General features: G+C 41.7%; 2 protein-coding genes across 6 annotated transcripts; one reads left to right on the forward strand and one right to left on the reverse strand.

Moving 5' to 3' along the window:
- Positions 1-687: 687 nt before the first annotated feature.
- LOC129582883 (calcium/calmodulin-dependent protein kinase type II delta chain-like) lies at positions 688-22,440 on the reverse strand. 5 transcript variants are annotated; one of them, XM_055474506.1, is made up of 13 exons: positions 22,101-22,440; positions 18,565-18,611; positions 13,987-14,096; positions 9,502-9,596; positions 6,997-7,056; positions 6,843-6,897; positions 6,590-6,728; positions 6,345-6,531; positions 5,630-5,931; positions 2,615-2,982; positions 1,785-1,879; positions 1,580-1,694; positions 688-1,497 (listed from the first exon to the last, which is right to left on the reverse strand). In XM_055474506.1, exons 1-13 carry the CDS (start codon positions 22,141-22,143, stop codon positions 1,374-1,376), a joined length of 1,740 nt encoding a protein of 579 aa, XP_055330481.1. In that variant the 5' UTR covers positions 22,144-22,440; the 3' UTR covers positions 688-1,373. The 5 variants fall into 5 exon arrangements, with proteins under 5 accessions (XP_055330481.1, XP_055330482.1, XP_055330485.1 ...); XM_055474507.1 differs by lacking the exon at positions 22,101-22,440 and adding an exon at positions 18,752-19,138; XM_055474510.1 differs by lacking the exons at positions 18,565-18,611; positions 22,101-22,440 and adding an exon at positions 14,225-14,815.
- On the forward strand, positions 22,377-24,746 carry LOC129582888 (uncharacterized). The gene is made up of 2 exons (XM_055474516.1): positions 22,377-22,911; positions 23,965-24,746. The coding sequence occupies exons 1-2, from the start codon at positions 22,698-22,700 to the stop codon at positions 24,501-24,503; spliced, it is 753 nt and encodes a 250-aa protein (XP_055330491.1). The 5' UTR covers positions 22,377-22,697; the 3' UTR covers positions 24,504-24,746.
- The last annotated feature ends 797 nt before the right edge of the window (positions 24,747-25,543 follow it).

Consider the following 25,543-nt stretch of genomic DNA (forward strand, 5'->3'; position numbering starts at 1 on the left):
TTGTGCGGATCGTTCGCACGCACTGCACTGTTCGCACTGTACGAAATTTTATTTCGTCCGCACTGTACGAAATTTTATTCCGTTCGCACTGTACGAAATTTTATTTTATTGCAGAGTTAGTGCACGCTCCTTGTAAAATAAATATTCAAAAATAGTAGTCTTTTTTTGTTTTGATACTTCGTTTGTTTTTTAATTGCGATACTTATTAAAAGTTTCACAAGTTTCATTCCTAGAAATAGTAAAATTTTAACTGCTGAGCTGTAGATTAGCAAATATGCTGCCGCTACAAGCATCAGTTTCTCACCATTACAGCATCAAAGTTAAAACGTACCTGAGCATCAACTAATCTAAAACTATGCCTGACAACAACAAACTAAACTATCACAAACCCTTTTAGCTGTCGAAGAACAAAACGAAAGTTTTCGCTTTATTTTCATATTCATGCTTACGCTTAAACTCTGAACAGCGACACTTCCAATGGATTGCATGTTAGAGTGGATGTGTGAACGCCGTCACTGAACAAGACGCTGCGTTAAATGAACCGAATTGCATAAATAACACGCATCCCAACCCTCCAGCAGGATTCGATCAGTCGTGATGATCTAGTGTCTACAAGTGCTACTTAGTTTCATGATTGTGATGTTAAAAATGTTTATCATCTAACAAAATAAACCCATCCCTTCCGAACCGATTTTCTCGTTTATTCACAATACCGGAACTAAGTAACGTTTCCAATTCATTAAATAATTTAGCCGATATTTAAAGTAAACCTGTAGGAGAAAGAGGACAGCAGAGCAACCGGCTAAAACAATAAAAGATATACTTAATCCAAACCACAAAAAGGAGGAAAAATTCTCAACCACCATCAACATACACCGTGCCGTTTAAAACTTTGTAAAACTATGCCAGACGCGCTAACATTTTTTTGTCAAAAACAAAATAAAATCATCATCACTACCACTAGCTTGCCAGGTTGTCCAGAATGGATGTCACACTGTCCTTTTTTACCCGGACACACAGGCCAAGGACAAACAAACAAACTGGAATTTTGGTTTGATTGGCACCCGATAAAAGTATCCAGTACCGTTTCCGCGTCGCGCAATGGTGCGCGCGAAACACCGACGAACATCGCAACAGGAACTAGTATTTTCAGAAAGAAATAATCTTTAAACGAGACCGAAAAGCAGACTGAAGTAAAATGGTAAACGTTCCGCGCTGGTTGGATTAAAATGGGGTTTCTCTTTTGACGGAAATCCACTGCTCAGCGTTTCTGAACCATCACAATTTATTTCAGGATTTAAAACGGGGGATTGTAAGTAGAAAAAACGAAGCCGGATCCACGGAGATTTTTTGTCTCTGCCTTTCTCCACATTTTATGCGGGGATTTTGGTGGAGAGACGACCGCCTGAGCGATGAAAATGGACCAACTGCCATCGTCCCTCGCGCTTATGCCATACACGGCTTTCTTCAAATGACTGTGACGACACAACACCAGATCTACAAAAAATCATCACATGCCAAATTATCATTGCACCATGATTATCTTAATATGAGCAATTGTTTGCGATAATTTTCTCACTTGTCAACACACTGGACCAGACGGATGTAGGCGATGGAGGCGGCATCGTCGCCCATGAGGTGAATCTGCGGATTCAGCATGGTCGATCGCACGGACTTTGATCCACGATGCGAATCTGCAAGCATCATAAATGCCCGTTTTTTCTCGAATGACATGCAACGTTTCACAAAATTACATATCAGCATTAACAGATAACGCAGCTTACTGTTATCGAAGTAGAATTTATGGAAATCCATCCCGGTTACGAGATTTCCCAGTGATTCTGGCTCAAAGGCGGTAAGGGAAGGATCACAGAATTTTCTGCAAAAGAAACGAGAATGTATTACAATGTTGTGTATGTATCTCAAAGCCGAACGAAAAATTGATTTACGAGTAATACTGTCTGAATTACTTACTTTGTCAACTTTTCAAGACTGAATCATTCGAATGCCCCAAGTTTTTCATGTGCATTTAAATTAACTTTTGCATTCATTACATAACACCTACATATCCAAACCAGAAGCCAAATTTACGTGGAATTAGTTTAACACTTCTGAACAAAATGCATAAAATTTCATTAACATTTTTCAGTCTAAATCAAGATATCACGTATAAAGTTTTTATAACAGGGTGTACTAGACAAAATAATTAAAATTTACTGATTTCATTACCATGCAAACAAAATGGATGCGTCATACGGCGCGAAAGGAAACCATTTGATAATCAATGTGCAGCGATTCTTGTATTTCGTATTTACTGTTTAATAGGGGTACTCAACAAGCTTGTAAATAACTGGCAAAATGTAGCCAAATTCTGCGCGAACTGATTGGCGTTTGTGTGCAGCGTCTCGCCGTCTCCGACTACGGACAAGTAGGCTAAATGGATTATCTCGGCTTTTTCGACACAGCGCGCACGACACCCGCCTACGCAGTTGACAAACCCAAAGTTCACAACGCGATCGAGCCGATAAAACCCAAGAGACACTACCCCACAGTCGAAATGAAATCACAATCCTGTATACTGCATATTTACTAAAGTTGAGTTATGACAACTTACGAATATGCATCAAAATCTCCCGCACTAATGAAATCCAGTAGGGCCTGCGTGATGCGGATAATCTCCAGCTTTTTCGCCGTCAGGACACTGGGACTGACGGGCGCAGAATCCGCACCGCCGCGATGATTGTCCATCAAACCGGCCACACTGTTGATGACGGTGGGTCCGTGGGGTGTTTTCGGTGTCTCAAAACCATCCTCCTCCACAATCGTATCACTGGTACTGGCCGGTGTGGCGGCGGAATTCTCATCCGCATTCTCCTTGGCGACAACATCCACCTTCTTGGCCGTCAGACTCCGACTGTTGGCGTCGTATTTGGGCGCGGCGAAGCTGGTGCGGGTGGCCAGCATCGTCGTCAGAATGGCGCCCTGCGTACATATAGTACAACATTACGGCTCACTTAAACCAATCAGATTCTATTTATTCATACTGCCCTGACAAGTACACACACAGGCAGTAGATCTACAGTATTTCGCATCAATCAGCACTGTGCTGAGAACAGAAATCCGCTCTGTCTATTCACTGGCCAATCAGATTACATACACATTCAGCGTTACAAAAGACGTATTACCAGCACATCCTTCTCGTGTCATTTTCAACAGAAGCTGTCCTCTAAAAGCCCAAGACAAAAAAGCAGTCGGGCTGCCGTTTCTCATTAACCTCTCCTCGACTTTACGCCAGGATTGGCTGAGATCGGAGCAAAGTGCTTCTCCGATTACAAAGATCGTCAATCAATTGTTCATCCAGGCAGCCCGCGTCGTCTCCTTAGCGATATCAAATAAGGCGAGAGATGTTACACAAAAACATGAAAGATCAACTGCATCCTAAAATTTATCGATTGAAAAAAAAATCCGCAAATCAAATCAAAGCAACATCTTCACGTGCACCATATTCATGTGCACTAAACATATAACACCAAGCAGTTGCTCCTTGAATTTTAGCCTCGCTAATCCTGAAATTCACTTGACATTCTAACCTCCAAAATACCGCAAACCACTCGCCTAGTAAACAATCCCAACCCGAAATAAACCGTATCAAAATGTCAAGCATATAGCAATTTTCTAAAACTTTCACGGTGCAGTAAGAAAGCAGAACACTAACACACCCATTTACCGCAATAAGCAATAGAACATATCCCGACACCGCCCACAGATAATCCACACAACTCTGGACCAATTGGACAAACTCCTCAAAAACCGACGTTGCGACATCGACCGTCGCATCGCCTTGACCGGGCGCTGGTGCATATTTATCACGTTTACGCCCACTATCTACTATACCGATCAACAGCGCCGCACAACTAACAATAACCAAGAATACACATTCGTCTAATAAATGCATGTTTTTGCCAGCACGAGAGAGTAGTGATCAAGCACCTCCACAAGACTCCGATCGATCACAGCCTTGGCGGCATTGGCTACCGGGGAGGAGCGCACTTCCACCTCCTTAGTCAGCTGGACAATCTGGGTTTTGGTGCGCTGCGGGAGCACCGGGGAGATGGGAAAGGGCTTGCTGTGGCTGCTACCACTAACACTGTTCCCACCATCCACACTGGCGGGCGCGTGATCATTCCCTTTGACCGGGGATGGGGAGGACGGGGTGCTGGTCACCGGCTGGATCTTATTGATATCAGAGCTGCTGGTTTTACGCTTATTCTCCGCTGAAGACGACTTAAACAGCCGACCCCATTCCATGACCATGCACCACGATATATCCGATCAAAAATTCCAAATGCACACACACACCACCACACTCAAGTCCGCAAGGAGAAAATTTATGCGCACCGATCGTCGGCAGGCGCGTAAATGTGTACGTTGAAAGCTGAACGGGCAGCTGCAGCTATTTTCGCAGTGGCAAATGAGAGCGCGAGATGGTTGCGATTTTTTTCCGCGGTTGAAGCTGCTCACATACTGCCAACTAGTTCATCATCGCATCCACCCCACTTTGGGATGTTATGCAACTGGGAATATGCGCCGACGAAGAAATCTGAACTGACATGGAAATGACCAGAAAATATTAAGCGATAACACAATTAACTATCCGGCCGCCGACGACAACGGCGCAACGACTCTGAAATTCCGCAAACTGCCAAAACTGCAACATGTATCACATCCGGTCTTATGAATTTTCGGTGAAAGGAAAGATAAACGCGCCTACCACTGCAGAATGGCCGAGCTTCTAATTCCGTATGATATGGTAAACAAACTGCATTTCTGCCATAGCTCAAGTGCCATCAGCGTGTGCCGTCGAGTAAAAAACAACAAGCGCACGATTCATACGCGCACATTTTCATACCATACGGTTTTGGTCGTCACAGCCATATTTCCCAAAATAGACTAGAGTAGGTAACGATATTCGGCTTCCTGCTTGGTTGCCTTCCCCAGAAGTTAGTTAACCCATCCACTCGGCACTTGTAGTACAAAATTATTTAACAAATCAAAGATGTACCAAATGGTTGTTCAAGAGCGGCTAACGCCGGAAATCGCAGGCCCAAACTGTGGGAACGACACCGTCACTATCAATGAACATCAGAATCGTAGAGCAGATCTGCGATTTTCTGATTCCAAGCCAAAAAATTACTAACTCTAGACATAAGGAAACTAAAAATGCAATTTTCCTGCCATACCGAGAAAGGCTCTTCAGTAAATCGTTCAAGTTAACGTTAACGTAAACTCGCTTTGCCGTCGAAATGCGCAATACAAAGGTCACTCACTACTAATAATTTTCAGATCTTGCCCAAACAATACTCAGTAAAAACGATTTTGCTTGCATTAAAGGAAAATGAAACTGTTAAATACCATAAATAACATGAGTATTTCAGTCAAATAAGTAAGCGCTTCGATACATGTACGCTTCAAAGCAACTGATTAAAAGAGTACCAGGTAGTTCAAAACGTATTAAGTTGCTGAACTCTCCAACGAACTCTTTGCATGACCCAGTAAAACATAGACCCATATCAAAAAAGGCCGGAAAAAAGCCCTTTACTCTTACATACAATAATTCCACACTGCGTACCTTCAGCTTCCGTCTAGCATTGAAGCGGCGCAGGCATTCCACCGTCTGTTGGCGGTGCATCTTGGAGGCGATGTCGTCCCGTTTGAGGATCCACATGTGTTTGAGGGCCTCCGCGGAGGTGATGCGCTTTTTGGGGTCGGTGGTCAGCATGCGATTGATGAGGTCCTTGGCCTCCCTGGTCACCGTATCCCACTCGGGGGACGGATACTCAAAGTGGCCGCTCTTGATCTGTGCGTACAGCCGGTGCTGGTCTTCATCCCAGAAGGGAGGATAGCCCACCAGTAAAATGTACAGGATAACGCCTACAACAAAGCAGAATAATGCGACAGACATTCCACAACATGAGAGACCCATTCAAAGTATTAAAACAATACAGCAGTACAGCGGTGAACCATTATAAATGACATTTCCGAAAATAATCGAACCACAAATCAGTTAATTCAGGCGTAGAGAAGGCAATGCGCGCAAGATCAGGAACGAAAGGCCATGCAACGTAAGAAAAGGTAAAAGCCCTTTAATTTAAAAATCTGGTGAATGACCTATTTTATTTCGATGACAAGAACATTTGTTTCCACAATAGTAAACACACAAAAAGACCGCATACCTAGTTTACCATAAAATAAATCAAAATACAAAAAAATTATTTATTTACTAGAGTAGCTATTAAAGCAAGTTCATAAGCGTAAACTTATTTAAGGAATTTTAGCGAACGTACCGCAAGCCCAAATGTCCACCGGTTTGCCATAGGGTTCCTTCTTGAGGACTTCCGGTGACAAGTAGCCGGGCGTGCCGGCAAATCCATACCAGCTCTGCTGATCACCGTTCACTTCAATGGCTAAGCCGAAATCGGCCAATTTCACCACGGCATTTTTCGATTTACTGGACAATAAAAGGTTCTCTGGCTGTAAAAGAAGACGCACACTTACACCAAGCGGCACATTTCCTTCACAAACAAGTCACCTTAAGGTCACGATGGACGACGCCATTCGTGTGGCAATGGTTAACACTCTCGAGGATCTGCTGTATACATTTACTGGCTTCATGTTCACTGTAGAATTCCCGCGCCACAATGTCTTCAAACAGTTCTCCACCCGTTACCCTAATAATAACAGAAAACACTTGAAACAATCAAAATAAAATTCTTCACCTTGAGGCATGGAAAAATAAACTTTCCCAAACCAAATTTATTGAAAGTACATATTTTCCGGCTTACAGATCAAAGACAAGGTAATGGAAATTTTCCTCTTGAATACTGTCATGAAGACGCACTGAAATCCAAAAAAAACACAGTCGTTATAGCTATCAGATCTGCAGTTGACTGATATTCATCCTACGAGTAGGTCACGTTTATGCTGGAGAAGACTCACCAATATTAGAATGATTCAGCCGTCTGCAAATTTTGGCTTCGCGTTCAAGTTTCTGAAAATCTGCAAATCATAAAGCGCATTATTCTATGTTTTCAGCATACAGTCACAAAATCCGAACCTAATTATAGTCTAGTTTGTTTGTGCAGTATAAACTCTTTAATAAATACTAATGGAAAAACTTTATCGAGCGAATGCAGTTCCTGGAAAAAATGTTTAGTTGAAAGGAACCTGATTAAACCCCGCCAACAAATCGAAGCCTGAAGAACTGCAGACAGCAATTGAGTGGCAAGAACAAAACTCACATAATCAATACGCATGGCTGACTACACTTCCGGGCCTCCTAACCATCCGTAACCCATGCTTTTTTACGCACGAAAAATCCTGCCAGTCCAACTCCGCCGGTTTCCGGCTTCGATTCAAAGACCTGACAATTACTTTCATCCGCGTCAAACATCCCACCGCCATAAATCAACCGCTACTCGGACCCCACACATTACACCGGCAATACAGAGAAACCTAACGCTCACATCTCCCTCTTCTCCACCTCAGTGGCGCATATCCGTAAACAGGAAACCCAGCTCTATCCTATCAATTAGCCGAGGGCACCAACTGTCCGCCGCTGTTCTGTTGCGCCAGTATATATCTACGTGTGTGTGTGGATGCCATCGGAGGCACATTTGCCCAAAAATCCTAAGTGCTTTATTTTCATCCGGCCCCGGCTAATCCGCTTACCCGGCCATCTACCAGGACAAATCAATGCGTCAATGCAAGTAACGTGTCTTCCGGGCACCATATGGTGCCGGTTCACAGTCCAACCAGCCGCGCCCGCACACCACACTGCACATACAAGTGCGCTACACATCCCACCACTTCCGGATGAAAGGCAACACAAAAAATTCCCCAAAATTTTCACCACGCGCCCGGCCTTGATGAACTGCATTTTTCCCCTCTTTTTTCTTGTTTTCTCTCAATCGTAGTCCCTCATCTACACGCGAGGCCAATACATACTGGCCTATTACGCTTTAGCGCAATTTGACAAAATGATTATTCCCGTCCCGAGGAATCTTTTGTGTCGGGCCTAATTGATTGATGGCTGCCGGGTTCACATATAAACCCGCTCACAAAGCCAACACGACATTGACCAAATGGATGGCGGCGGGATTTTTGCCACAGCCACCCCTTCAACACGTACATATCCCGGCATCGCCCGCGATTTAATTTGCAATGATTTTTTAATGCCAAAAGCGCAGTTTCCATCATTCGATAATCGATCAGTACATGGAGCGGGCAATGCTTTCTGATCATGAATATGTCGGATAGGCCGCACCCAACCAATGTGACAAAAAAACATCATCCTGTTCATTAGAAACAACCTCAGTGGAAATCTGCCGTTAGAGAAGCTGACAAATGACTCAATAAAACTACTCGATAACTCACTTCCACTCTCTGCAAATTATGCCAAAATGCTCGTTTTTCTTACGGTTTCCGTAATTCCTTTTTCCTTTCTAACTTTCCAAAAACAATCGTTATGGTAATCATTATTATTACGAAAAAAACACAAAAACAGAAAGGTTATCAAGGTTCTCTTTTCAAGTTTCTTTCCTGCTTCTGGAACTAATATTTAATTCATCTCATTGCCGATACGCATACGAGAAGCGTACAAATGCAAACATGTCCGCCCTCATGTCACCGATGAAGACAACATATTTTCAACACGCTGCTCGCGTACATTCGATACGGCGACGGAGATCGTCAGTGGCGACCCGCGTTGCGCGCGCCGATCCACTGCTTAGCATGGGGAATGCATTATCAAATCGATAGGCGTCGAGCGTGCGAACCAGCAGGCCTACAGGCGTTACGGACTAACGCACTTGCACATTTGACGTTTGCCAATTCCCAGTACAATATACCACGACGCGCCGACTCCAGCCGCGGCGTACGAAAGGACATACATACATATTACATATATACAGGAGAAATTCGATCAAAATCGCTTGCGCAAATATTCATGCTTCACAGACAATCTGGCGAAGGCCTCCGTATCCCTTGATCTCCTCCCCTGTCTCTCTCTCTCTCAATCCCCCCCATCAGCCCAATGAATGCGACATGCTATCATCCGCATCCCTTGCCCGATCGCTCGCTCCCCGTCTTTCCTCCTCTGCGGACTCCATTATAGGCCATTACGCCAATTTGCCAGAACAAAAATACAAATAATTAACCAAACACCCAATACCACATGCTCACGCCAATTGCCTTAATCCCCACATTATCGCCGACTTCGTCTGCGCTTTCCCGATGCGGGAAAGCTGTCCATCGAACCGTACGAAAATTTCACTTATTAATGTTGCTAACTTGCCGTCGTACCGCAACATATCAAGTAAATTACATTTTGTAAAAAATGATTATAAAGCAGTTTAATAAAGGTACTTTTGGTCAAAGGTGGATATGACTTTCTGACAGAAACCTTTCCAGAAATTACGTCAGTATAAAAATCTGAAAACCTGCCTCTTTGTGAAAGCTTTTTGGTGTTGATGATTTTGGCCGCAAATTCCATTCCGGTGATTTTGTGTACACATTTTCGTACAATGGAGAAGGCGCCTCTGTCAACAAACAAAAGTTACAATTATCAGATTATCCCATATCAATATTGTCGTTTATGATTAGCATACAATCAGGTTCTCTTTTACAAAAGGAACGAACTGAATGACATAAGGATGAACTTATCGCAGCATGCATGGCACACGAAACAATGCACAGTGCATACTGCATACAGCCATACACAAATGACCATATCAGTCACAATTCAAAATGCAAATTGGATAGTAATGCATAACTATCTTTGAATAACATGATGAAAAAATATTCGAACGCAGTATAAAATTTGCAAATTTTAAAATACAGCGTGTTAAGAGTATATCAAAACCCACAGGTGGAAAACTAGTGCTGCCGAAAGCCGATCAAATATCCCTGGTCACACACACTGCCACAGCAAATTTCAGTTCCCTTTCACAATAATTTACATTGCTTCGTGATCTTGTGCTAATGATATTCCCCCTAGAGTAGACTAAATTTTTAAAAAGTCAAGATTCAACAGCATAGCATAAATCGTAAGCCATTACTAAGAGGCTGCAGCGTATCACTTTTCAGGAACTTCTTGCAAATCAACCACATGTGTTATTACGCAACGTAATGTAATTATTTCACCGTCAGCGCCCTCTCATTTGCATCGAGCAAAAAAACCGGCAAGAGCGCACGCACGGCATTTTTCCCTGCAATTCGTGTGCAAGAAAGGAGAAATCGAGTGCTGGGCAATATACTTTGTAATGCACTGTGCGTGTGTGTGCGGTGCATTTTTTTGCTATCCCGGGCAGGGAGGCGTGGCAGGAACATCCACTGAAATGAGCCCAAGAGGATGATCGAGCGTTTTGACAGACAGGATTGACTCCATGACGAAACAATACCGGGAACAATCTACTTTCTCCATCTATAAGCGGCCCTTTTACCATCGTAATTTAAATCTCACTCTTCAAAGCCCCATTTTATCCCCAACAAATGATTCTCCGCTGTATGCACACAACCCCTGCTTACAATCACATGCAAAATATTTAAGGGGGAAATTATCGTTGGATAATTCATATTAAATATTTTTCTCGGCCTTTTCTCTGTACCGCTCATGCATATACCCAAAGCAGTGGATCATTGTCAGTTTTCTCTTCCCTTTGCAGAATTCATACGCACACACTACTCTCCGGTCAACATCATCATTACGCTCGGTTGACAATCTGCGTTATGCTGCATAATCAAACAGACACACGCAGCCACAACGACCCCACCAACCATGGTTATGTAATTCCCCGTGGTGTACGCGAAAAACAAGCCACGTCGGCTATATAATGAAAACCCGCCGTGTGCGCCTGTAACTCATAAACAACCGGATTAAAAATTGAAATCCAATGCCCACTTTCCGCCTTGTAATGCCCATTATCGTTGCAACCCATGCACAAAGTCGGACAAATTTCTACCCCAGCAATCCGATTCTGACTAAATACCACCATCATTTTCTGCCAGGCAAAACCAGCTAATAATCTCCATCAGCGAGAGCGCCTACCAGGCAAAATGCTCGGTATCGATTGCCGGGATTATTACAAATTTCAAAGAAATGTGGGGAAAAAATTATATTAAAACTATTACCGGTATCAATTATGAACCACCATATGGCGGTGCGAGGCAGTGTGCTACCGAGAATCCACGCCGTTCCCACTCACACAAAAACATCCCCTCGCGCACTATCATTAACCTGAAATGGGCTGTCAATATGTAATACTACGCGTTTCCTCTGTGGATAATTAATGATAACATCCGATTACATCCAGCTGCGAACAAAAACGGGATTCCCCTATCGCAGTATCTGTCATCGACGGAATAGATGTACACCGTGCCGGTGTTATTCACCCATGGGATACCGGATATCCTAACCTGACAGGATAAATCATGCACTCGTAATGGTGAAATCGTAATGGTGAAACAGATGCATGGCATCAGAAATGTTTCCACACTCGAATAAAGAATTTACTAGCCATAATAAAGGTACTGCGAATGGCTGAAAATACCTTCGATTTGATTCATCCTTATTGATGGTACTCGTGCACGTAGATGAAGCTGGGAACAACGAACAAAAATAAAGCTACGTAGCTCCGATATCCTACGGGGAGAAGGTAAGGCACCGTTAATTACTCGGTAAGACTAAAAACATTCGCTTTCACTATCACGTGTTATGGATAACCGTTCATATTACGAGAACTGTAAGATATGCCAGAACAAACTCAATTTATTGCAATTCCATGCTCCGGATTCATATTTTAAATTATATCATTCCAATACAATTTTGAAAAAAACCTCTTTTTGAATGACACTCGCTGTGCAACAAATTTCAGATTTTTTTGTGCTGCAATTGCTGTGCTTTTCTGATATGCAACAACGCAAACACTGTAAAGGAGAAGAAACTCAATGCAGCGGTGCCGCTTAACCTGTAAACCCAATACACCGCGGCAACAGCCGGCAAACTACGACCCTCTTGTCAGAAAACACAGCACAGCAAGGACACCGCCACATCCCACTGGCATTATCCATTTCCCCCATCCCCAATCACACCGGCACATGCACGCGTTCCTGCAACGGCATCGATGATCGACAGGGAATCCTACCAATGTTGCAAATGCTGCCAGCTGCACACACGGGCCCGCGCGCCACTGGAGTGGCCGTATTTGCTGACTTGTGTGCATGACAAATGTATTGTACCCCGCACCGCATTCCCAGTTTATACCCAACCACTCTCTCGCAACTCATCCATGCACCGGTGGACGGGGATAAGTTTCATTCGGCCGTCAATTGTTATTACACCCGCATCAATTCAGGTTGATTTTGTTCTGTCGGATCGGCGCATACACGTCTGGTGTAATATACGGTGTACGTGCGTGCATAATGCTGTCAGGGAAAGGCATTACCCTGGATGCAGCATATGGTGGCGCTTTTTTTCTCTCGACGACCACCGCGACACACAAAATCTCTCGGCTAAACCAAGCAGGAAGTCGGGCGGATTTCCAACACGCTCCCCATTATGTCGTGCTCAATGCGGCGTATTAAGAAAAAAGCCGGTTTTCAAATATTTATATTATCACGGGGATAAAACATAGTAAATCCGGGAGACCGATATTTCTGTGGCTGCGGGTGTGATATGATGATAGTCGGTCCTTTGTCTGTGTACTGCTACATCCAAGCGGCACAGTTGGATGGAGGAAAATTTAGCCAACTTCCGCTCATCTTGTCCCGCTGCACGTCACATGCCAACTCATCCAGAAAACCGATCTACTTTCTTTTCTCTACTCACTAGTCACTTAATAATTAATTGCCACATATGGCCCTTGCAGGATATACAGGCGCTTATTAAAGGACAAAGCAAAACGATTGATAAAATATTTGCGCAACTATTTCACCAACTTATGAATTTTCAAAAAAGTAGTACTGTGCATCAAACAAAAAAACTCTATTATACAATCCGAAGTTATGTTATCGAAAATTTTGTAATACGATAAATGGATAAAAGCGATCCGACACGCAGAAAGACCGATAAGTGATACCTTGTTTTCGTTATCAGTTTCCGAAATTGTGTCTAATGACACAACCGATTAAATAATTTTTGAGAAACCTCTCAACCAAAAAGCGCAAAGATATCATACAAAAACGGAAACTTCCTGCAAATGAGGGGAGAGCACTTCTCAAATTAGCACCGATATTCAGTTACTGCATGCCTCTCGTCGTACATGGGAGAAATACACCGGGAGGAAAAATAACAAGTAACACACTTGATGCTTTTTTTGGCTGTGCCAGCATTTTTCTTAGCCTATTAATTGCCACAACCGCCTGACTGAAAATACACATATCCACCATCACACTCAGATGTCAAATGCCAAACACCGCGAATCAGAGACAAAATACTCCTGATTCTGCGCACAAGGCACAATGTGCAGCGTTTAAAACCAATTTCCATTATGATAAAAGCGCTAACAATTGTAAGCCCAAAAAAACGAAAAACGATATGATGTTAACATACGATAAAATAGACAAAAAACACAGCTTGTAGAAAAGAAAAAAATTGTATTAGCAAAAATTAATTTAAACCATATTAACTTCTCAGCTGTGAATTTTTTTTCCAAAGCAAAAGAAAAAATTCCCAACTTGATTTAATGCAAATTATCAGCGAAGTAAAGCAGAAACGCGCGGAACGCCAAAGAATTCCATCGTCTCTCACGTATATTACTATATTGAATTACATAACTACACCATTTTTCAAAACCATTGCGCAGGGGATATTTCTGAAAATACCAAGTCACAAACCAAGCAAAAATCAAAGATAGCGAAACAATTCCACAAACGCAAAATTTCCGTAAGAAAAAGAAGGGAAAATGTCAAAAATTCGGAGACGATACTTACTTGCCGAGTTCCTCCTTGAGCTCATAATTATCGGTGAATTTGGTGGTATGATTCTGGAGGTTATTATTGGGAAGTGCCATCATGAGTTTTTTCACACAGCGATCGAGTTCCTGCAACGAAGGGACAATATCATACTCGTCTTCTCCCCACTGCCGTCTGATCAACAGCATCCAGCAGGTAAAAGTGTATATACACACAGACACACAACTCTACACAGCAAAGCCTACTCGTCACACACTGATGGAGGAAGGGGAAATCAAACGGGGAAGAGTCGAACACACGGCTCAGTCAAATCCTGCTGCAGTACGTCGCTGCACTATATACGCTCGCCAATAAAATTGCGATTGCCGATGGATGCGGATCGAAATGCGGCAGCGCAATGCAAAGAGGGAATGATGGCTAATATGGACGTATCGCTGGCAGCGTCCAACGCGCGGGGTACACAGCCATCAAACATTAACGGGTTGCGCGCGCAACACACACTGCCCCGGCCATATCATCAAGGAGCGTAATTAACACAGTTGGCAGTTTTTCGCAAAAAGGATATTATATTCACGGTGAGAGCGCGCCGAGTGTGGGAGAGAGAGTGAGTGTGTGTGGTAACAGGAACGCTACACAGGCCTCACTGAATCAATACACATATACACAGCATCCTAGTTTGCAATGAGAAACTCCACATCCAAGGTCTGCCTTTTCTGGTAGCCAGCGTTTTTCGGGCGCGCTGGAATAAAATAAATTCCGCATTCAGATATGCGTGCGCGATTTCTCTCTCTCGCTCTTTGCCTCAGTCTCTCTCTCTCTTCCCTTTCACTGTGGCTATACACGAAGTCGTACAATCACGTACTACTGACTGGTGAGTGCAGTTCGATCATGAAGTTCGGCAGTGCGGACCGGAAAGGCACTTGTATGAGCGCACTATCGGTGCGATATGGGGCGGCTGCCGGTTATCCAATGCGCGCTCAGCGCGCACGTGCATACTGAACGGTTTCCGCTTCCCCAAAAATTCGGGATTATCCCTGCATTAGTTTGTGCATTATAAACTTCATTTCAAGAATTACAAAATTAGTAAATTATTTTTATTCAAAACAGTGGTCAGTGAAGAGATTTATCGTTCAAATTCTGGTGGATTTTAAACATTGCGAACAGTCATATACCTAAGTACTGTACTTAAGTACTGTGGGATAACTTTCATGCATAAACTATTAAGCACTCTAATCAACGTGAGACCGGAAATTGAAGTTGCGGCGGTCTATCGAACGCACATTTACTTGCCGGTGCATGCGAGCTAATCTCGTTTCGTAGGCAGGTACCACCTAATGTATCAAACAAGTGGCAACAAAAGAAAAGCGCTGAAAATACCTACTACTAATAAAGTGCTACAGTTGCCTTGCGGCAATAATTAAATGCGGTTATTAATGTGTGGTTTATAACTCTGTACATATACAAATAGAATACTCCCATAATTTTATCAGGTGTGTTCCACACATATATACATTAAAACAAAAGAATAATATATTTTATTTTGAAAACTTTTGCAGTTAATTTTTACGCTAACAAAAGGCGCAGTGGATACTACGTGGATAAAACTACGTGCGTAGGAGAATCATGACGAAGATCGTAATAATTTCAAACATTTGTGTTTTCTCTATTCTCACGACAGGTTTTGTATTCTGCATACAATACATATACATGTAAAACCAGGCAGAAATGTGCTTCAGTGATTTTCAGTTTTTTAATCACTTGTTGTGCAACTGTAGCGTCATTTTGATCTTTTATTCGAAGCGGCAATATCGTATACCTATGTTGTATAAGTTGTACTTATGAAGCTGTAAAGCGAAACGACGTGAGTTCCGAACAGAAGTTTAAGCTTATCGGATTTTTATCACTTTAGGAAACACTATGATGTAGTCGCATTTTGAAAATCAAATACTGTAATCGAATTAACGATAGATATTACACAACAAACAATAATATCCTTATCTTTCGGTACTCGTATGCCGAGACTGCGTTTAAGAATAAGTAGAATTGCTCGATAAATATTGCAATAAGTGATTGTCTGGTTAATGTGAAGCGCTATCGCGGGAACAACTGTTAACGTTGTACATGTACACTAATTACGTAAAACGATGCATGAATTAGTCATTCATTTGAGCATTTTCGGATGCATTATACAGAATAATTCCAATATTGTATATTATGCAACACATGGAATTCTTACCCGCTTATCATCTGCACTATTACTTAGTTTGCTACGTCATGTCCCAAAAGCACCATCGTTTGAATATGAACTGAATTATTTATACAGTTAAAAAATTTTCATTCTGTGGTTTTATACAGTTGCTTACTACATTTCATAATTTCATGGCTGAATTCATCTTCGCATGAGGGTAAATAAATCTTGAACTGCATATCTACAATTTATGCACACATTTTTGATTTTGTACGCAAGATTCCACTTCGCACTGATTTTAATATAACAAAATTTTGATTGTATGCACAGTAACGAGTATCTCCAAAAATGACGATTCAAACAAATTTCTTACCAGTTACCTTTTGCCATAATTGGCACATACTATAACAGGAGGAATATGCTTTTGTGTGCTAATTAGCTTTAAAATCGTAGAAATTGTACTAGTGAGAGTTGATGATGGATATTAATTATTTTTCATAATCGTAACAGACTCAAGAAGCAGTGTGAAAAATAATTCTGCAATACCATCCTGGTTAACGTTAAATTTTTCAGATCATATATGCAAAACTGTGTACGTATTGTACATAAATATATGAAATCAACCATCGATGTCAAAACTCGTACCTTTAAAACAAGACAACCTAACCATCCGAACTACATGATTTACACCATAAAGCATAAATGCCTTTTTCTTGTCATGACGTAATATATAACAACTCAAGTAGGCACTTGTGACGGCCGGGGTGTGCTGCCGGCGTATTTCATAGTAGTGATTTGATTCCCTGTGAATGCTTGAAGAAGTTGTTGTGCAATTGAACCTGCCCTGTCAACAACATAGTACACTATCGATCAAAGTTGTCTTCTGTTTGTACAGTATTCTTCCCGACTTTTTTTTACCGGCACAATACCGTACAAACACCTGACTGCGGCAGTATGTAGAACAAAACCATGCGGGTATGACAAATCCATGTAAAACGGGATTGTAAAATTGTTATACATGCGCGTACGCATAACGTGCACGTCGATAGAGCCACCGAAAATGTATTAAAGTGTCTCGGCTAGCCCGGTTATACCGCTTTCGACGCCAACAGGAAGAGCGGAAAGAACATCTAAAGATAGCCCGCCGATGCACCCATTGCCGACTGCAGCACGTACCGGAAGTTTGATAATAAAGCCGGCTCTTTCTCAACCGGGAGAAATGACATAACAAGCGGCTAACCCCGACGACGATGAACTGACTTAACAAGTAAAAAGTTTTTGACAAGTTACAACCGCACCGCGCGCCGACACTGCATGTACGTAGATATTGCTCCATCGATCCAACATATTCGCATATAGATGTATGTATATATTCCCCCATCGCCGGCGCGTCTTCCCGTGGAGCATATTGCACTTAGCTGTTTGCAGCGCTTGTTTAAACTAATCTTCCCGGTCAATCGTCGTTGATTGCTTGATTAAACGATTTTTGCCATTCATGACCGTTTCTGCCATGCCGATAAAAATAATTAAACCATCAATGGGTTCTCGGAAACTTGTTAAATTTGTTATCAGTGGTTTCTATGTACAGCCCCGGACGTCAGACTAATCGTGTAAAATAAGTCTGATTACTCAGTCACCGTGCATAACATATGCAAAGCAAAATTTAGCGCAAAACACTTTAAAAATTATGTAGTATCTGTCAAACTTTCTAAGAGCATTTCTTCGTTTATGGTAGTTTATGCTAACGTTACGTAGAAGATCACGATTGTTAGACGCTCGAAGTGCATCATCTCTCGGTGAAGAGAGGTAAAGTTTTATACATGCTCGTTTATGTATGTAAAAATAATGTAAAACATTGAACATGAGCACGTCGGGAGTTATTATAATCTTATATTCTTATTTACTATTACTTTGTATTAGGTATATATATACGTATTCAATTAAAGGGAATCACACATCAATGTGTGCGACATGTACAACAGGCGGTTTCTATAGTGCGTTCATTACATTTAATGAACATAAACCTTTTGTCCTTTTCCCAGTCCGGCGATGAATAATAAACCGAATCTGGGAAGCGGGGTTGATTGATCTGAAGGGGATTGTGTTTCTTAATGGCCGTAAAACACGAGCGTGGCATATTTCGCGGCCATCGCGTATGCATAACGCTCAGCGGCTCCAGCATTCCATTTAGCTTATGAAAATTAATTTCAGCGGAATATCATTCAGTCTGCGCGCACGGCCGTACCCGCACAAGCACACGCATATATCCACCGGAAGCGCATTATCATCACCTTTACATATGCAGATCCCTATTCGCCTGACGGGATCAGGATAAATGCGGGGAGAGGGCGGATGAAAAATGTCCAGCATATTATAATTACACACAATATACACAATGCATGACGTACCTGTACAGCTGATTGCATGCTCTCCGATACTGACTTGTAAGGAAATCCTGTCATATAAAAGACGCATTTATTTACTCATTATATACAGCAGCCACGCGCATCGTATTTCACGTCAATATAAATGTCGCGGAATATAAATACACATCCCACTGTTGATTATTTACTGCACAAAAGCGAAATGCCACACCTGTGAGTATAATCAATGGTATAATACTTCATTGAATATGGATCGACATATGTAAAATACTCGTATATATGGCATATATAGGCGGACGCCGTAAAATATAAATGTCTCCAATCGGTGTTATAATTCAGATATTTACCACCCAGTCAAACATGCAACCGAACGTTGTTTATGTGAAAAATGTTCCCGGGGACAGGCCAAGTCATCCCCCCACGCACATATATGCAGAATGGAAGGCAATCATGTGTATTAAACGTGGATAGCTTAATGACAAAAGTACAGCGTGTGCAGTATGGAATCGTTCACATGTTCCTGTACGTGCCTTACACCACTGTGATAGACTATTCATACAAATTCGGGGATGGGTACTAATAATTTTCTAACATAACGGTCTGTGTGTTTTACAGCTTCTTCTCTATGAACAGCAGTTGAAAGGAGAGAGATCGGCGATGATTCTGGAACTGTGTAATATTATGGCGCACAAGTGTGTTATGTGTATAATCGGTCTCTATATATTTGCGCTACCAAGTCGAGCAATCGATATAACTGTGCTGATGTGCTGACGCCGGCATATCCCGTGTATATAATCGCCGGGATAAAATATACCTATTTTTTCCGTACAGTCGGCGGTAGCCGGAGCAGCTCGGCATGGCGGAAAAAAATGCGTGTTATATATCACGAGCCACTTCATGACTTTGATCTTGACAAGTATTTTTATCCCCGGCGCACAAACGTTTTTGTTTCGATTGATGACGGGAATGCAGAGACCAGAGCTTTGCCATCATCTTCAGCGCACTGAACATGTGGCACAGATCGCCGGTAAATAAACATCGGGCTGCGTTTTTCCGCCTGCATCCACCGATACAAAACGTCAAACTAATATTATATAAGACTTACACGCATGCAGTGTTTATTTAACGGAATCCGTTTTCCACTGCTCGAAAACTTGTGTGAATCTGACAATACGTGTTAAAATCCAGCAAAAGGACAACTGCAGTATTCAAATTAGCAACAAAAAAATTTTGTCCATTCGTGACTAAAATTTCACAGTATGAGTAACATATGTAAAATGAAAAATTTTTAAACTTTTCTTTCGGAATAATATTTGTTATGTAAATGTCAACTTTTCACAAAAACACATAACTAAACTTTTCGGTTTTTATATGACAAGGTCATGGATACGTGCTTGCTTCCGTTTTGACGTACAGAGTAATTAAAATGATGCGTAACTGCATAGTTTGTAATAACACTTTTCACCGGTAAACGGAGCAAACAACAGTTTGACGTATCTCTGCAACTAGCTCATGTATAATTCATGAAGGAAAAAAACTACCGGGTTTTTCGAGCTACGGTCATAATGTATTTACGAGTGCCAATACGACTTCTTTTATGATCTGATGCAACTGCGGCTTCAAGTGCTAATTAGCCGTAATATTACAAAACTTTCTGTCGGCATTCGACTGTGTTCTTAACTTATCGTCGCTCCAGTACAGCAATTTGATCCTAGTTATCCAGTTGACGTATATTCTCTCGTTTAGGCAATGATTAATTACTTGTTGTATATAATTATAACGCACCTATGTAACACAATTTTTTATGCACGTAAAGTGATGCTGTAATGTACTGAATCTTATTCGTATATGAAACAACGCCGATTGCTCTGCACTCCGGGGGATTTTCCGATATATATAAATGTAGCAAATTATCGCTGTTTGGGATTAAATTACTTCCATCCAAATTACTAATACCGGTAATTTGACTTTATCGGCTTTTCGAGAGAGTTTTTCCAGACTTCACAGTACATTTGCAAGATGTCGCGCGGAACAATCCTGACAGTATTAACCACACTTTCTTTTGTTTTTGCGGCTTTCCTCCTTAAACCAACGCTACAGGCGCCCAGCGGACAGTGTTTCTGCCAGCGGAACATAACCCTTCCGAATAATGGGGGTGTTATTACCGGATGGGCGAATGACAATGGCTGCACATGCACGGTGGCAAAGAATATTGCTAATATTCCCATGGGTAAGGTCACTATTGAGCTGTTATACATAGAAGAGGGTGGACCTTTCTCGGTAAATGTTTTTTACAAAGACGCAAGTTCTTCATATAAAATATTATACCAAATTTTTAACATATAAGGCTTGTAACAATTTGAACGGTTTAATTAAGCAACAGTATCTTAATTTTTATCTCAACAATTGGTTAAATACTTGGGAAGAATCTGTCGGCCTCGGCAGTCCGTACTGAACGATCACCGGCACAGAACGCAACATTTAACGTTGTAGACCCTGCTTAATTAGCAGCTGCCGTATAATAAATAACAAAAAGATTAAAACGATTAGCTTTAAAACCTTCAGACTTTAATGTCACTATTTGACAATAATATTATGGTATTTCTGCAGTGGTAGGCAATTATGTCCCCCAGTGCGATGACAATGGAGCCTTTTCAAAAGTTCAAGGTTGGGGAAGCACTGGATTCAGCTGGTGTGTGGACAGCAACGGGAACCAGATAAGTGTAGCAATCCGTGGCAGCCCGACTTGCTAAAATGCGCGTCACTGCGTCAAAGCTGATTCTTGACCACCTTTTTATATTGTCACTGGAACTCCAGCTAGCGTTTTTGTGCTTTTTTATTTCTTCTGTTGGTAAAACAAATGTGCAAACACAGATTTATTTCCCGATATCACTTTATATTTCATCTGAACTCGGAAGTATTCAGTCTGCTTCAAAGTTCCGGGAGGTATGGTTCTTTTGGTCAGCTGTGAGTTTGAGACTTGCAGAAAATAAAAAAACTAAAGCCCGGATTGAGATACGCCGAAAAGTGTCTAATTAATCTGATATACGATGTTTCCGTATACATATATATACATATTTGGCTACACTAATTTTAAATACAAAGTAAACTGTTGCTCTAGAGCAACATGCTCTAGCGCAACCTGCATACTACATTAACTGCGGCGCTGTTCGCATTGTGAAAAAACTAGATCTAGTTTTTTCACAATGCGAACAGCGCCGCAGTTATATGTAGTATGCAGCAAAGAAAGGTCATAACTGCATACACTGGATGTGCTGTATATGCCAGAATGCCGAGAAGATACTGTAGTACTCTGTATGCATTAAAATTAATTTCGTATGGCTAGTGCATGAAAGCACGTATACGTATCTTTATGCACCGGATATTCATAGCAGTAACAGTCATAATTTTTGCCCAGGAATATTCGCCCACCTTTCCAACTTGGAATGCATGGATTGCAGTTTACTGACGATTCAGTAACTTTTCCGTGGTACAGTACGTGACCCGAGAAAGCTATTCACACCAATAGTGAAGGCGGAAAAATGTTCTTTCCAACTTACCATTTTGTATACTGCTTCGGTAGAAACTCGCTCGATTTTCCATCAAATCATTCGACACCGCAAACCAATACACAAGATTCAACACCCGATACACTAATCAACCGGTTATTATACAGACGTTTATCATGCTGTGTTATCAGCGTATATGTAGTACACCGAACCTTCGTCACTATACAATAATAATTATAGATAATTATGTTCCTTTTTAACACACCACCCAGGGTTTGGAAACAAACTGTAATTACGTGTAAACTGTCTAATCGCTAATCAGCGCACGCCGGGACGATGAAATACAATGATCGGATGAAAAGCAGTACAGTATCGTGCAAAATGACAACATGGGCCGCGCGTACCATCCGCACACGCAGCGCGCCTTGTTGAATTTTCACCCCGCACTCGCTCGCTGGTCAGTCAGCGTGCCACACAATTGATATTTTGCGATCTCCACAAAAATTTTGTTTATCATCGCTGAAGGAACCATGTGGATTATGTATTTATGAGTACAGTGCAAATTTACACAGTATTCAAATTGATTAAACCGCCGTCCTGTTGTGTGTGATATCATACGTCGGGGGATCATCAAGGTGCGACAAAGCCATGCACAGTAATATTATGGCAGCTGAAGCGCGCTACAACACGAACCAGGGTGTATCCTTCTCCCATGCCCTGCACAATATGAACACAGTGTCAAGGGATCGTCCGGACGGCGGAGCTGATCGTTACCGGACCCGCATCAATATGCCGCGGATGTTGGCCATCAACTGGGGTCGGCTGGCATTGGCATTGTGCATTTTCGCCCTGGAGAGCGCCAGTAAGGGGTTCCTCTGTTTCATTTCACTATGTGTCTGTATAGAAGCAGGATATCCTATTTGTCAAGTGGTGATATCCACACAGAAGGGTACTTTAGTGCTGCTGCGTGTGGATCATCCATAATTAAAATTTTGCTGATATTTAATGCAGGAGTAGCTAGCGACGGCGGTGTTGCAAAAAGAATAGACGTTTTGTGCACGCAAAACTGCGAATACGTAAATAACAATGTCATAACAGCTGAGCAGACAAACTGAGGAAATTGTTTATAGATTGGCGGGAATTTGGAAGTACATGTACTTAATTAATCACTTTACAACAACCAAGCAATCTATTTGGTAAACGTTCAAATTAATTTTAATTAACAGTTTTTTGTTCAGCTTTTCCAGAATTAATTACTGCTCCGAAAAAAAGTTCCATTAGAGTGAATACGGATGTTAGACATTAGTTACGTACAGTATTACTATCTGTTTGTCCAAAATCCGGTAATTAAGTTTTTACAAATTTGTAATGACAGTAATGTTACCATTGAGCAACGCCAACGGGTAGTGCTACAATGCTACGGAATAAATTTTCTAAATTTTAAGAATAGTAAATTACCGTAACAGGACATAGAATTTGTGATTCCGGTTATTTAGTTTATTATGCATCGAAACTATTTGTTATGATAAATTACGGTAGTTACGTTTTAATATCGTGCATCGAACAACATTTTCACAAAATCTTAGTTTGCATTTATTTAACGATAATTTTCTGCATCGTGTTGGGTTTGTGAAGTGTTAGCATACAATCAAATTTTTTTACGGTTTTTCCGACGCAGAACTTGTGCAGAATAGTTGAGCAAGGTTATGGCTAAAAGAGATACGCAGCGCTATGATAACAGCTTGTTCCAGTACAAAAAAGCCGGTCAAATCATATTCGCGCAACCCGCGAGATTATAGCCGGTGCGCATTATTATTATTGTGTATCGATAAAAGCGTTATCTGGAAATTGCAGATTTGGTTCATAAATTTCTAGGTGTAAATGGCGTGCATTAAACAGAATATCAATATTGCAGTTACATCCGTGTTCCACATTAACGCCAGCGACAATCTCCGCCAGCAGTTCCCCTTAACCAAAACCGTCATGGGCTTCCTCTACGGTCTGCTGGTGTTAATCTTCTGGAACCGGGTGCGTAAGATCACCAGCGGAACAATCGAGGCCGCCGAGAAATTCCACCAGGGCCAAAACGACCCGGCCACCAAACTCACCGCCTTTCCGGGATTTAAGTTGCCGCCCTTTCGGCGCACCATCGCCATCGTGGCGACATCTATCTCCTTTCTGGGTAGTTTCGCCTTCACGGTGATCACATCGCTGCTGTTCGTGGATGTCATGCAGATCCTGCGGGAGGAAGGGGACGCGACAATCGGATACACACTGGTGGTGCTGTATTCGCTGCTGTTATTCTGCGCTGTGGTGGCCATGCTCACCGGCATCCATGGCAGTCTCTCGCTGCTGCTGCTCCTCAAAGCTTTACCACCAAAATTCTATCCACTGGAAATTTTTTTCGGGGAAAACCGGAAACCTGTCAGTGTGCAGTTGTTCAAAGATGATTGATTCTGTGATTGTAACGAGTATTTTTAAAGTGAAAGCAAAATGCGTGCCTGTATAACTGTGAGTAATTTGTATACACATGTGGTGTTTTGCCTTTCAAGCGTAGATGCCTGAACAATATTTTGACAGTTTTATGTGATATGTGTACAAATGCGGTTGTCTTTTTCTCGGTTTAAATTTTAAATTAATTTTTGCTCTAGTCAGATATTTACAACTTGAATATGCTGAATAAATTATGCATTTCTATTTTTTGCTGCTTCAAACAAAATATTACGTGCGGTGTGCATAGCAGTTACCGGTAGTTGCAGGCAACCGTAACGCAGATTCAAAAAATATTTACAACTGGAGGTCTGGAACATCATGCACGCATGTACTTGCACAAATCAAAATCTTTTTATGTGTAGTTTTTGTTTTGTACATAACTACGCTGATATATTAATAGAAAAATCTTCAGCTTGCAAAATTATTGATACTTCAGAGAGTTTAGTGGATGATGTGGAGCTATTCATGTAAGTGCTTATTTGCATCAAAAACTCGAAATAAAGAAGACCACGCAAATGGATCCTTAATGGCAGTTTTGTAACTGTGGGTAATAAATATGAAGTATTGTACAAGTAGGTACTTACTTTTAATAATCTAATATGCATTGAATATCTACGTAGCTGTAAGAATTAGTATTTACATATGATAGTAAAACTGATCTTGTTTAAATTCACGTTAAACGGGCATGCACGGCATCAGATACTTTGCATCGTGTTATAGCCGGCATGGTACTTGTATTTCCTTACAGTGTGACCAAAAATTGCTCTTGATCTAGCATTCTTTTCTGCCTTCCGATCAAAGGATGTTACAATAAGTATAAGCGCAATAATAACATATGCTGAACCAGTTTTTTTTCGCACCAGACTTTTGTTCCGCACCCGGCATTACTCGTTCGGAATGGTCGATACAATCGATGCTAAATCCCCTAACGGCATTAGTCACCGAACATTGCGAAGTCATTTTGCATTTTTCACCTGACATAATCGGGCGGTAACGTTCCC

The sequence above is a fragment of the Paramacrobiotus metropolitanus genome, unplaced genomic scaffold, assembly GCF_019649055.1.
Source record: "Paramacrobiotus metropolitanus isolate TYO unplaced genomic scaffold, Prichtersi_v1.0 Parri_scaffold0000008, whole genome shotgun sequence".
Lineage (NCBI taxonomy): Eukaryota > Metazoa > Tardigrada > Eutardigrada > Parachela > Macrobiotidae > Paramacrobiotus > Paramacrobiotus metropolitanus.